The 13,293-nt window shown below is 41.7% G+C and overlaps 1 protein-coding gene across 1 annotated transcript; it reads left to right on the forward strand.

The window, feature by feature from the left end:
• The first annotated feature begins 481 nt into the window (after positions 1-481).
• On the forward strand, positions 482-12,814 carry EIF2S2 (eukaryotic translation initiation factor 2 subunit beta). Its single transcript, XM_048072512.2, has 9 exons — positions 482-647; positions 4,845-5,025; positions 5,967-6,070; positions 7,241-7,376; positions 7,700-7,800; positions 8,237-8,385; positions 9,265-9,321; positions 10,377-10,462; positions 11,177-12,814. Exons 1-9 carry the CDS (start codon positions 633-635, stop codon positions 11,350-11,352), a joined length of 1,005 nt encoding a protein of 334 aa, XP_047928469.1. The 5' UTR covers positions 482-632; the 3' UTR covers positions 11,353-12,814.
• Positions 12,815-13,293: the final 479 nt, after the last annotated feature.

Genomic DNA, 13,293 nt, shown 5'->3' on the forward strand with positions numbered 1-13,293 from the left:
ACAGCTGGCATGGAACTGACGACCTTTTAATTCCACAGAGTTGGTCTGGGGACAGAATGTTAACGTGCACTTTGTGGTAAGCCTGTCGTGTATTGGCACCAAGTTCTCCTATTAGCTATTAAAAGGGAAACGGAACGAAAACGACGGGTTCAGACGTCGGTGCATCTGACACAGGAGGCGAAGCTGCGGCCGTGAAGCCAACGAAGAGGAGGCTGAGGGGGATCTCAGCGGGGCGTACAAGCGCCTGGAGAAGGGCAGAGGAGACAGGGGGGCAGCGGCTGGAGGCAGGGAAGTCCCAGTACACCCAGCAGGTCCCAGTACACCCAGCCCCACAGCTGGGACTGGGACGGCGCTCCCGGGGGGGGGGCCGTACAGGAGAGACCCCTAACGGCGGCCGGGGGGGGGGGGGAGGACGGCCCGACCGCGCATGCGCAGCAGCAGCCCGGCGGCTCCCGCCCGGCGCCGCGGCGGGGCGCGCAGGCGCGGCGCTGCGGGGGAGGGGAGCGCTGATGCAAGAGGCGAGCGCGGCGGTCGCAGGCGAGGGCTGGTCGCGTCCCTGAGCCCCGCCGCTCCCCGCTCCCGCCCTCTCCTCTCCTCCTTCTCCTCGTCCCTCTCCGCTCCCGGCCGCAGCCATGTCGGGCGACGAGGTGAGGCCCGGCGGTCGCCGCCGTCGGGGATGGGGGAGCCGGGCCCGAGGCCTACGCCGCGGCCGCCATGTGGGAGACCGGGCCTGAGGCCTCCGCCCCGGGGCAGGGCCGGCGCCTCGCCCCCCCCCCTCACCGCGGGCCCTGGCGGCCGCTGCCCCGGAGCTGGGGGGGGCCCCGCGGCCGCCTCTCACGGCGGGGACCGGGCCGGGGGCCGCCGCCTGCCTGGCTCGGGGCCCTGCCGGGCCTCTCCCCGCCGCGCCCAGGCCCGTGGAGGGGGGGCGGCGGCTCCGGTCCTGAAGGGGGGCCCGGCCTCGCCCGGAGCTCCTCGCCCCTCGCCCGGCGGCAGAGCGAGGGCCGGGAGGAAGGCAGGCTGCCCCCCTCCCCCGCCCCCCCCGCCGTGCCGTGCTCCTCGAGCGGTGTTCAGCGCGTGGCCTGGCGGCTCGTCTGCTTTTGGGGCTTGAGTATCTCGTCTTCTGACCCTGGAAGCTGCTTCTCGACGAGTGATAAGCGAAAGCTATCCAGCTGTGGTGGTTCCTTGTGTACACGCCTAGGGAAGCGAATATGCCAATGTCTGAGGAGTTTTTCAAACGTTGTAGGGTTTGTGTGTTGTACCTTTAGTAACCTCATTTCAGGTGCTCTCCTGGGGAAACAGAAAGCTCTCCATGCCCAAGGTTATGGGCACCCTGAGGGGTGACTGCTGGGAGCTGCGCTGGCAGAATCCATGACATGGCTGCTTTGGGTCTTTTATCTTTTCACTGGTGTTGCTTAAAATGCCTCTGTGGCTCTTCTCCATATGAGCAGAGCACAGTCACACTAACCTTGGTGACAGACGAGTCATACCTTTTCTGATATAATAAACAACAACTAGCGTACTTATTACTCTAATGGTAGCTGAGGCTGGTTCATCCAGCTGCTTGGAATGAATGTGCTGCATTTTTATGCCTAATTGTGTGCCTGCAACTGCACTTCTAATGTCTAGGTTAGGAAATAAGGACCCTTGCATCAGCTGCTTTCTATTTCAGGTGCCCATAAGAGCATAGAGCAGCTAGTCTGCAGTTTACTGGTTTAGATTTAGTTCGTGTCACTTTATTTATATTGCTTAATGCATTTGCTCTGATACTCACCTGAGATCAGGAATATCTAGTGTAATAAAGTTACATCTCTGGTTTGCTTTGTCTAGCAGACTCACAGAATGAAGGTAGTAACAGGTACGATGGTTGAGCTGTCACTGTTAGGTCTTCTGGATAACGTGTGTGAGAGTGCGTGCACGTGCCTTCCACAGCTGCTGGCTGTTAGGAGCTGATGTGGAGCTTTCCAAGTGATGGCTCTTTTACAGTTCATGATCCTGTAAAGTTGAAGGTGAAGACACATGAATCTCAGTTAACAGATCTGCACCTTAAAACCTAGTATAGATGTTACAGAAGTTGGTTTGATTCGCATGCACAGAATTCTTCAAAATATGGGCAATTGCTCTGGGCTGTGGCTTAAAACTTCCAGAGCTTTAAACAAAATGAAGCTTTCTGGTAGCAGCGTCTCCTGTCTGGGTGCAGCATGGTACAGCAGAGGCAACATGAGCCTTGTCTCCAGGGGAGGAGAAGGGCAAACCTGAAAATGATGAGCAGTCCATTAACCTCTATTTATATGTAGTAGGGTTTTTAATAAGATATAAAATCCTACTTAATGATAACTGAATGTTCTGTGTGTTTTTTTCTTTTCCTGGCCCAGTGGCTAATGAAGCTCCAAGGAAATAATACTGGAGGATGCTGCGTTTTGAGCAGCAAGAGGGATTTAGGTGCTGATTGATAAATAATTTTGTTCTATCGTAGAGGGCAGCACAGTGTAGCATAAGGATACCTGAACTAACTTTATCAGTGCAGTGTTGCTCTGTGCTTTGTAGACATGCCTGTGTTTATTCAGACTAATGAAATGGGATTAATAGAACCTCCAGTAGAACCCCCAGCAGTTGCCACTGCAATAGGGTACACGCCCTGTATAGGGTGACATGGGCTTATGTTTTAGGATTAGAGCTTCGCAGTCCAACTTCCTTTTTTTTTTTTTCATTGTCTTTCACTTGCTTGAATTTTGTAAGTTGGGATTTTGACTGTATAGGCATTTGAAATAAGGAGTGGAGTCATGGAGTTGGATGTGAGAAAGAACTGTGGCTTACAGAAGAGGAAAACCCCATGGGAATCTGGTGTTATGAGCAGAAAGAGGATGGAAGTTTATATTCATTTCTGTATAGCAAAAGGCATGGGCTCTGGTGGTGTTTCTGGCAAAACACAGAATAGCCTGGTTGTGTGGTTGGTCAGTTTATATCATGACTTTCATTCTTTTTAAACTGTGCATGACCTAAGAATGCTCTTTAGTTTTTACTGAAGCTCTAGGTGAGCTAAATGGCTCAGGTGAAAACCTTCTCAGCTTGTCTGACTTCTCTATTCAGTTTCCTCAGAGCAGTTAGCCTGTTACGAGGAGGTCAAGGTTTGCAGAAGCATGCCTTGCCCTGCCCGGATGGAGGTGGCATCTCTTTAGAGACAAGCAGGCTGTCAGAGCCAGGCTCTGCAGAAGGGCCAGTTGCTTTGGTTTTTCAGTCTTAAAACTACCTGCAGAGTCCAGAAGTTGCCCTTGCTTGTTAAACTTAGCTTAGTGTACTACTGAAGACCTATTCTGTCTCTTGTAGACAGAAGATACGCTTTATGGCAGTTTGGGTTGAAAGCTGTTCTTTTTCTTATGAAGAGAGGGGTGATATGGGGTACGTGGAGTGGTTCCCTAGCAATTATTACACTCGATCTAAAACATCATCTTATGTTTGCTTCTTCATGGAAGGAAGTATAGAAGATAAGTCTGAAGAGCCTTGCAAAGAAAGCTTCGTCGTTGAAATGGGTCGTGATCCTGAAAGGGGTGTTCGTCTGGGTGTGCCCAGAACTGTAGGCCCTTGCCTATGCAGGCGTTTTTCCTTCTGTTTCAGCAGAATCCAGAGGTTACAAGAGGAAGCCAGCAAACAGCGTAACCAGTTGTGAACATTCCTTGCTGTGCCTTGCCAGTGATTCATAGATGTGCATTTAGAGGGAAGCCAGCCAACAGAACTTTTTTGAGAGCCGTTCTAGCACAGTGTGCACAGCTGAAGGCACACTTCATTCTGAAAGCCTCAAGCTTCATTGTCACATACATGTAGACACTTCTGGGTGTTTGAGTCACAGCATCGTTAAGTGCTTCGTGCTGCCTCTCAGCCTCAGTTCAGAGCCTTTATGAAACACGTAAGCTCCAGAAAATCAGAATATCACAAGATTATCACATGCAGGAGAATGAGAAGTGTGAGGAAAAGATTGTTTTATGGACAGAGAAACTTTGAGGGTGTAACCAAACACGAAGTTGAAGAGTTGCTCCTTTGAAATGGTTCTATTATCCTGAGTAAGAGGTTTTTATGATGCTGAATTTTAAGTACCTGAAAGAACGCTTTTCAGCTATTAGAGAATAAGACTTTCCAGTTTTTTTAAGTATCTAAAATTGTTTGAAGCATTAAGTATACACTATAGTGCAGAAAAAATGGCCAGACATGTAACAAAACTGATGGGTAGATAAGATGTCAAACTTGCATCTTAAATAAAAGTAGCAGGAGGCAATCCTATGTTGGAAGACTTGAAGAACTTGTGTTGATTGTCTCTAGTATTTAGGTAAAGAATAGGTTAAAAGTCATTCTTGGGGTTAGTACCTTTTTCGTGGTTGGTCTGGGTGAGTTAAGCTGCTTTGTTAGTTAAAGAACTGAACAACTTTGGGATGAGACCTTTTGCTGCTTCATAGTGCTGGGAGCTGACGCCAGCCTGGCTGTATCACCAGGCCCTTCTAAGCTTCTCCCTAGTCCTAAGCATTTTTGTTGAGACAGCATAGCCGTTGTGGGAAAAGTGGCAGAAGTTTGAAACTGTCGAGCAGCATTGTAACTTTTTCTTTTCTTGTAACTGGTCTCGTTAGTTGTGCCTTGGAGCAAAACCAGTGGTGATAATAGTGAGGCTCGTCGTTGTGGAGTCAGTTCACTTGTATTGCTTTGTCACAGATCAAGAAAAATCCCAGGCTGAGATGAAAGCCTGGTTAACGTTCCTTCTGTTTGGTTAACAGAAGGAATGCAGAGAGAAACTTAAAGGTGTTGTAAATGTTAAATGGCAGGTGATAATTACGCTGCTGGTGAACTCTTGACTTTTACAGATGATTTTTGATCCCACTATGAGCAAGAAGAAGAAGAAAAAGAAGAAGCCATTTATGTTGGATGAGGAGGGAGGGGATACACAAACAGAAGAGACTCAGCAGTCAGAAACAAAAGAAGTTGAACCAGAGCCAACAGAAGACAAAGATGTTGAAGCGGATGAAGAAGACAGCAGGAAGAAAGGTAAAATGAAACCACGTAGATAAACTCTGAAGGGTAGTTCTGTATTTTGATAGAAGCCTTTCAGGAGTGTGGCATCATAATGTATGGTGCTGGGGTCCTAGTTTAAGATCTTGTGAGTAACACTCTGCCTATTTGAAAAGCATCTTCTGCTCCTACTGCCTAAAGCCCCATTCACAAACATAGAGCAAGTGACTAGTGGCCTATGCAAGTTCTGCTTTCCTGACTCGGACAGAGTTTCTTGTGTGAGACAATGAAAAGAGGAGCCCAAAAATAGTTATCATGAAGTTTAAAATCTTCCACATGCGGTTGTTGCAATAATTGCACAATTCTGGCATTATTTCACTTCAACAATTAAGCTATAGTGTGAATTATAGAAATATGGTTAAAAGGGTTTCTATTTTTTTGGACAAGTGCGAATGCAACTAGGCTGTTACTCAGAGTCTTTTTGGAAATATGCTTGTGTGTGTGTGTGTGTATATATATATGATTTTGCTTTTTAGATTGAGGGCAATGCCACTTCAGGATGACCTGATTAAGGGAATGCTGTTAATTTAAATCCTTTTTTTGTTAAAATTGGCTCCTGCTGTAGACCAAAGAAACTATACTTAACTCCTGCAGTTTTCTGTTCACTTTTTTTGAGCATTTCTACTATAATTACAGAAGCATCTAGTTTCTCTTGCACAGCACGAAGAAAGATTAAACACGTAAAAATAAGAAAATGCAGATACAAGATACAGAAACTGTAAAATAATGCTGAGGTATCGGGTAGAGGAGAATGATCTGTTGAAAACCTGAAGGATATCTGTAGGGGCTACAGATCATTGCTTATGTCTTGCTGTAATGTTTTGAAGACACTGGATGTGCATTGGAAACCTTAATGTCTGAACTCTTACTACAGTTACTAATAATCTGTACTACTTTTGCTTATCCTTTGTTTTTAGATACAACAGATGACTTGGATGATTTAAACTTCTTCAATCAAAAGAAAAAGAAGAAGAAGCCAAAGAAGATATTTGATATAGATGAAGCAGAAGAAGGCGTAAAGGTCTGTTTACATAACTAGGCCATTTTGTCTATTGCCAAGTAACTTTCCTGCTTTTCTTTTCTGGAGATCGATGTTGCAGGAACTGTTTTGAGTCTGCCATTATATCCTGGTGCAGTTAATAGTGAAACGTGTTTCACAGTGTCCTTCATGTATAGTAGGTTCTGCTGAGTGTGTTTGTACATAAGGGCTTTTTGCCTGGAAATGAGAAAAAATTTAACTGATATGCACAATAAGCAAGTAATTCTGCAGTCAATAATAAGGGTTGATTAGCATCAAGGTTAACTGTCTTCTGGGGTGAGAGAAGAAAATGATGTCAGAAGCCATGCACAAAACAGTCCTCTACAAGCCAACCCTTCAAATAAAGGGTATATATCTGCTAAGAAATCTGTTCGTACTCTCGTGTTTTCTTTAGAAATGATTGGCTACTGTTCTGTATTTCAGTAGGTGTACAAGATATCTTTACTCTTCTCAAGTTTTATTCCAAGTCATAATTCTGTATCGCATATCAGCGTAACTGGGAAGCCCAGAGAGCAAGAGGGCAGAGAAATGTTATGCTACATGTAAAGCTATTCTTGGATTCTGCCTTTTGAGGAAGAAAATGCTCCTCTGATCTGCCCCAGACAGGACAAATGGTTGCTGTCTTTTATGTAAATGCAGAAACATACCTGCATCCATGAAGGAATTGTGACAACAAATTGGACTGGCTGCAGGTATCACAGCTTCACCTTATGTTAGTGTCTGGCATGTAGGGTGTTTTGTTCCCTTGTGCCCAAATGTGGCTGATTGCTTTAGCTAAGTATAGTGTGACCTTGTTCTTGACCAGCCAGAAGTTACCTAGAAGATTGTGTTGATTGCCTAATAGGAAACCAAGTATTACAAAGGAAGTAATGTAGACTAAGTTTTAACACAGAACTGCACTGTTACATGTTAGGTGCATGTACCTCATCGTATCTCAACTTGACATTTAAAAGTCTGTCTCTTTTTCATGCATTGTACTGCAGCGCTTTCTTCAACATATTTCAGTTTCTGTTCTTACTTATTACATTTCAGGATCATAGTGGATAATACTAGCATTCATCTAGTATAGTGTGCAACTGGTGTAATTTCTAATGTTGTGGTATAGAGATTTGTTTAATACTGTAAATTATAAGTTTTTTTTTTTGTTTGCAGGACTTAAAAATTGAGGGAGATGTGCCAGAGGTAGTAGAACCTGAAGATGACCTTGATATCATGCTGGGCAACAAGAAGAAGAAGAAAAAGTATGTGAAGTTTCCAGATGAAGATGAAATAATGGAGAAGGATGAAGGTAAAAGTATAACGTAGCCCAGGAGACATTGAAAGTTACCCATAGTCCATGTTATTGGTGAATAAGTTCTGTTGAAGTATCTTTTGGTTTCAAAATTCATTTTGTTACTTTCACCAGTCATGATTATCAAAAAAAATCTTCTGTAGAAGCACTGTATGAATTCACCGTAAGTGCTGGTGTCTCTTCTAGGCAGACAAACAGGGAACACTTCTGTCTCTGTCTTAGTAAAATCTTCTTTCGATGCACTTTTTATAAATGTTGTACAAGCAAGGTTAAAGAAATATTTGTTTTTCTTAATGAATCCTAAACAACTTTCTTTACAGCTTTTGAAGATGAAGATAGCAAAAAAGATGATGGAATTTCTTTTAGTCTTCAGTCAGGACCTGCGTGGGCAGGCTCAGAAAGGGACTACACATATGATGAGGTAATGTTAAAAGGCTTTCGAAGTATTTTACATGTTAATGTGCTCTGGCAGTGCAGAGCCTTGTGTTTGTGTATCCCGTTTCCGACTTAAAATTAAAGAACTTACATTCAGAAGCATGTGATGAGAAAAATAACAGAAAGCACATCTTTTGTCATAGTTAATTTTCATATAGAGCAATATTAAAATGCCTCTGCAAGCACACTGAGGTACTTGGACGTTATAAAGTAAACCTCTGTGAAAACAGCTTTTATCTTCTGCATTTATTAGAATTTTTTTGAAGTGTGCATTGAAAAGCTTATGGGGAAGTGTCAATGGACAAAGACTACCTAATATTCATTGCTTCTAAACATCTGAGATAGCATTAACGGTGTACTTCAGCATGAATACCTTACATGTCTCAAATGATGTGAACCCCCCCTCTTTCTTATTTTTGCAGTTACTCAATAGGGTATTTAACATCATGCGGGAAAAAAACCCAGATATGGTAGCTGGAGAAAAAAGGAAATTTGTCATGAAGCCTCCGCAGGTTGTAAGAGTAGGGACCAAGAAAACATCTTTTGTCAACTTTACAGATATCTGCAAATTGTAAGTTTTACTCTTAATATTTCCCAGGAATAGTGGAATTTTCTGTGTTGTTGGCTGTTGAATGAATGCTTTTTGGCAAAAAAAAAAAAAAAACTGAAAAACTGACAAACCAAAGTGAAAGCTCTTCCAATCATACTGTTCTTTTCCTCTGTTTATGTGTTAAGGTATTTATGAAGGTGATTTATGGAGACAGTTTCTAACTTTGTACATATCAAAATGGTAGGCTTGTTTCATGGGCCTCATGGACTGAAACCAAACCTAAAGCTGTTTTGAGTTTTCTCACTTCTAGCAAGTGTGCGTAGTTGGGTCTTCAGTGGTGTTTATTTGCAAGACTTGGGTTGGGATGGCAGGGGTGAATTCTAATCTTGAGATGAACTACAAATACTGTTCTCTTGGTAAATAGTATGGATTTCAGTTTTTTTTCCCCTATGCTTTCTCTATCTGAGTATTTCTTGTGAAGTCAGTTCTATTCTTTGTGGGCGCTTCTAGGAATGTCTATCTGATTTGTTTCATAAGCGAGGACGGTTTTCTGGCATGATCATATAGAAGACCTGGGTAATATACTAAACTAAAATTTTAATAATAGCTTATAATGCTCCAATGGAAGGGCAATGGGAGTGTGTGGAGGGTTAAGAATGGAAAATCTGAAGTATAAAACTCTCAATTTAGAGAATAATTACTGAAATTGCAATTTCTGTTTTGTGGACTGTGCAGCTTTATTATAGTGTCTTAGTTCATTGCCTATGCTCTTTGGTACAGACCTTATGGCACTGCCCTTTTAAACTTTGTACTTTAAGATCATTTTAACCCACCATTCCTGTATAGATATCAAATTTCTCTGAAGGAGGGAGGTTAAAGATATCCATACTTTATTTTTAGATTACATCGTCAGCCAAAACATCTCCTGGCGTTTTTGTTGGCAGAATTGGGTACAAGGTAAGGTTATTGGGCTGTGCGTGTGCGTATTAGTAGGAAGCATTGGCAACATAGTTGCCATTGATCAAAAATAAGATTCCTGGTTTTAGGTCTGTACTTTTATGTGCTTGAACATCAGGCTCTTCTTCCCTGCACCCAGATGCTGTCCTGGGTGATTGAAGAGACACCATTTCGCAGAAGAGGTACAGAGGCAAGCTATAAGTTCCAGGGAACAGTTTGGATAGCACTTTGAATCCCTTGTCTGGGACCTTTCTCAAAAAATGATCTGATAGCAGTGCTGTTTGTCTCAATTGGTGAGGATGGCTCTTTGGCTCACGTTCAACTTAAGCCGTAGGATTGCCGAGGAAGAGAGAATGCCTGCCTGCCTAGGGGAAGTTTTGAGGGCCTGTAGCTAGTGACTCTGTCTAATGCCACAGTTAAATCCAGTTGTCTTAGCATAAAAGCTGCTCTGTTGCTTTTAAATGCTTTTGATAAAAAGATCTAATTCTGTGACAATATACTCTGTCTATTTCTGTCTTGAAGATTAAAATACTGTTACATGTAGATGTACAGAATCTAGCCATCTAATTGCAATGTGGTTATAACAAATGCCTGTTCCTCTGGACATTGAGATCTCTTCAACTTCAGATAACTTAAACTCAAACTTAAAAACTGCAGTCTGAAAAAAACATTCAATTTATTACATCAGAATAGCTAGAAGAGGATTGTAGTAGTATTCTACCTTAAAAGAGTTGTCTCGGTCATTTCTTTGAGACAAACGGATGCTTATTCTCAATTCTGTACATTTCTCCTGGTAGGGCAGCTTAACTATGAGGCTGATCTCTGCTGGAGTCTGCTTTTATTGCAATGAGTTCTGTTTGGGCAAAACTGTGTATAGGTTTTCAAGTGCTGTCAGAATTTTACATATTTCTTTTTTCCCACAAAGTAATTCTGGCTTGCTCTTACCTTGAAGAATGCCTCAGTTAACTTGTTTCAAGTTGCTGACTTCATATACTTTTTTTATTTGATGTCTTCTGCAAATCAATTACTTCAAATTTATTTTTCTTTCAAATTAGTGGCTCAATAGATGGTAACAACCAACTTGTAATCAAAGGAAGGTTCCAGCAAAAACAGATAGAAAATGTCTTGAGAAGATATATCAGTAAGTATAACTCCATTTTCCGCTACACATTTTTCTAACGACCAGAGGCCCAACATGCCCCTCTGCAAGTACGCATGCTGTAGAGGTTCTGTGCTAACAAACTATGACTTTTCTGCTTTGTGATGGAATAATGCAAGTGAAGGTGGTTATATCGTATAGTGAGCACCTAGGACATACTCTGTCCAGGTGCAGAGATGTACCAAGAAGGACAGTAAGAGTGGTTGAAAATAGTTTTTCATCTGACTTTAACTTCTTAGTTTTGATGAGGATTATGGAAAATAATGGTAATTACTCTTAAAGTCTGTTGTACATATTAGTTAACAAATACAGTGTGTGTGCTTGCAGTTTATATGCAACAAAATGCTGTTTCAGACAGTGTCTATGTAAGAGTTGCTGACATTTGGGAATGCTTTTTCAGCAGAGGAAGTCATGGAAAGCCAGTGGGAAGCCTTAGCTGGTTATTACTTCTTAAAACACTGGTGTCAGGGCACAATGTACCAGATGTACAAAACCTGCTCTTTGTTAACTTAGGAGCAAGGAAGCATTTTTAGTCTTTTTGAACCTCTGTGACTTTCATAGTAAGCCACTTCTAAATCAGTAGATGAATTTGAACATCCTTTCAAGACAACTGTTAAACTAAAGGCTGAAGTGATTTTTTTTTTCTGATGGTAATGCATTATTTTTTTTAACCGCAACTTAATTCCTTTTCTGCAGAGGAATATGTCACCTGTCATACATGTCGGTCACCAGACACAATCCTACAGAAGGACACCAGATTATATTTCTTGCAGTGTGAGACCTGCCACTCTCGCTGCTCCGTCGCCAGCATCAAAACTGGTTTCCAGGCTGTCACAGGCAAGAGAGCACAGCTCCGTGCCAAAGCTAACTAGTTTGCTAATCAACACTGGATTTTGCAAAGTGTTCTGGGGAGATATGACTGGACAGGTTTACAATCGGAATGGATTTACCATTGTATTAAAACAAGATTGTAAAAACTACAAGAAATTTGGCTTTTGATTGATTGGTCTGTGAAATCCTTGCAAGATGCAGATCCTCAAGCTGTTCACATACATTTGCTCATTGAATATATTTTACCAACTATAAGGAACGTGATGGGAAAGGAGGTGCTTTTTAATCCATTCAGACTTCTGTAAAACACGAGATAAATTAAAGATACTGTAACAGTGAGTGTCTTCGATTTGGATTTTTCCTTCAGTTTCCTATTTAAACAGTTCATGGGAATGGTTGGTGTGTTGTCCTTTCAGATCATGTCACTGAACTATGCCTAATACCCAGACAGAAGTTTAAAGTTATTTTGCCTGTATATGATGGCTGATTTCTAGGTAGGCTATTATTAAACAGAGAAGCCATTCACAAAACAAGGATGATACACCAACATAAGAACTGCTTGTGCTTTTATAGCTGCATTAGTATGGGAACACATTTTGCACAGAAAGTGACATCAAGACAGGTTGATACTGCTTTATAAGGCAGAATAGAGCTTTGAGCTAGTTCAGACACCATATTGATGCTGAGTATTAACATGGAATTGATAACAATTGCTGTATTGTAAGCTTTCATAGTGTCATAGTACTAAACTTTGCAGTTTCTAATAGAAAAATGTTTATATTTCTTAAGTCCTGCACTCTTTATCACTTTAAAAAAAAATCTAAATGCAGCAAAAAAGATTGTAGGAAACATCACTGTATGATGGCTGCAACAGTTATATATATATTGAATCTAACAGAAGATACTGCCAAGTAGTTTTTATTCCAAATTAACACATTGACGTCTTTTGATTATAAAATATGTACTTATCTCTGCTAGCAGTCAGTATCTGTAATCTCTAGGGGATGTGCATAATGCTGTCCTAACTAGTTTTTTAGTGCTGAGAAAAATTTGTTCCAGCTGCCAAGTGTGAAGATGCAAATGGGGAGTGAAATCCCTTGTGAGTACTGTAATGGAGGGGAACAGAAGTCAATTCTCACTTAACCACTCCTTAAAACAGTGCAGGGTTAGGATAAGGTGCAATAGCTCAGGACTGCTGGCACCCATCCCTGCCGGTAAGCAGAGTAGCTTCCTCCCCAGAGAAAATGGTGGTCACTTTGAACATGATTCATCAAATATCAGAAACTGAAAGGTTTCTACCAAGTTTTAATCTTTGTATGTATGTTAATACACAGCACAGTTTTGCTGGGAAGTCACTTGCTATTTGAAAACTTGACAGCACTGCAAGACAAAAATCAAAGTTTTATAGTTGGTTTCTTAAAAGCATTTTGAATTTCAAGTGAGCTATAACAAATGTTGGATGTATCTTTAAGTGAATAAAGCCAGGATCAGTGCCTCTTGTAACATTATTGTTGTATTCTTTTGTTTGTTTGTTTGTTTTCCTCTAGCAAATAGCCTTCTACTTGGAAGTAAAACTTTTTGGAGAAGTGTTAGATGCCTTCTTTCAGTGACATGCTGTTGGGCATGCTGAAATAGCTAAAGAACAATGATTCTGTTTTTACATGTGTGCTTTCCTGGGTCAAATACCTTTATTGTCCTTTTTAAAAAACTAATGTCTTTTTAAAAAATACAGTATGGCCTTGAGCTGGTACTGTGTATTAGTATGTTAAATACAAAATTTGACTTAGTTGTATTTGGATCAGAAAGATTATGTTAATGAAGAAGTAAATCACTGTTCAGAGCTGTCATGGGAGGTTTCCTGGTGTCCTGGTGAGTACATATGCTTTATAGGTGTATTTTGAATGCCTTCATGAAAACCTAAAGGCATTGGTTTTGGTGACTAATATTTGACTGAAATATCTCGAGGTGTGGACTTCAATTTA

The sequence above is a fragment of the Anser cygnoides genome, chromosome 16 (genome assembly GCF_040182565.1).
Source record: "Anser cygnoides isolate HZ-2024a breed goose chromosome 16, Taihu_goose_T2T_genome, whole genome shotgun sequence".
In the NCBI taxonomy this organism is placed as follows: domain Eukaryota; kingdom Metazoa; phylum Chordata; class Aves; order Anseriformes; family Anatidae; genus Anser; species Anser cygnoides.

What these genes read in the sequence shown, in the direction of transcription:
- EIF2S2 (XM_048072512.2), top strand. An exon ending in AAGCAGAAGAAGGCGTAAAG is followed by an intron (nt 6,071 to 7,240) that starts GTCTGTTTACAT and finishes TTTTGTTTGCAG; the next exon opens with GACTTAAAAATTGAGGGAGA. An exon ending in TGTCTTGAGAAGATATATCA is followed by an intron (nt 10,463 to 11,176) that starts GTAAGTATAACT and finishes CCTTTTCTGCAG; the next exon opens with AGGAATATGTCACCTGTCAT.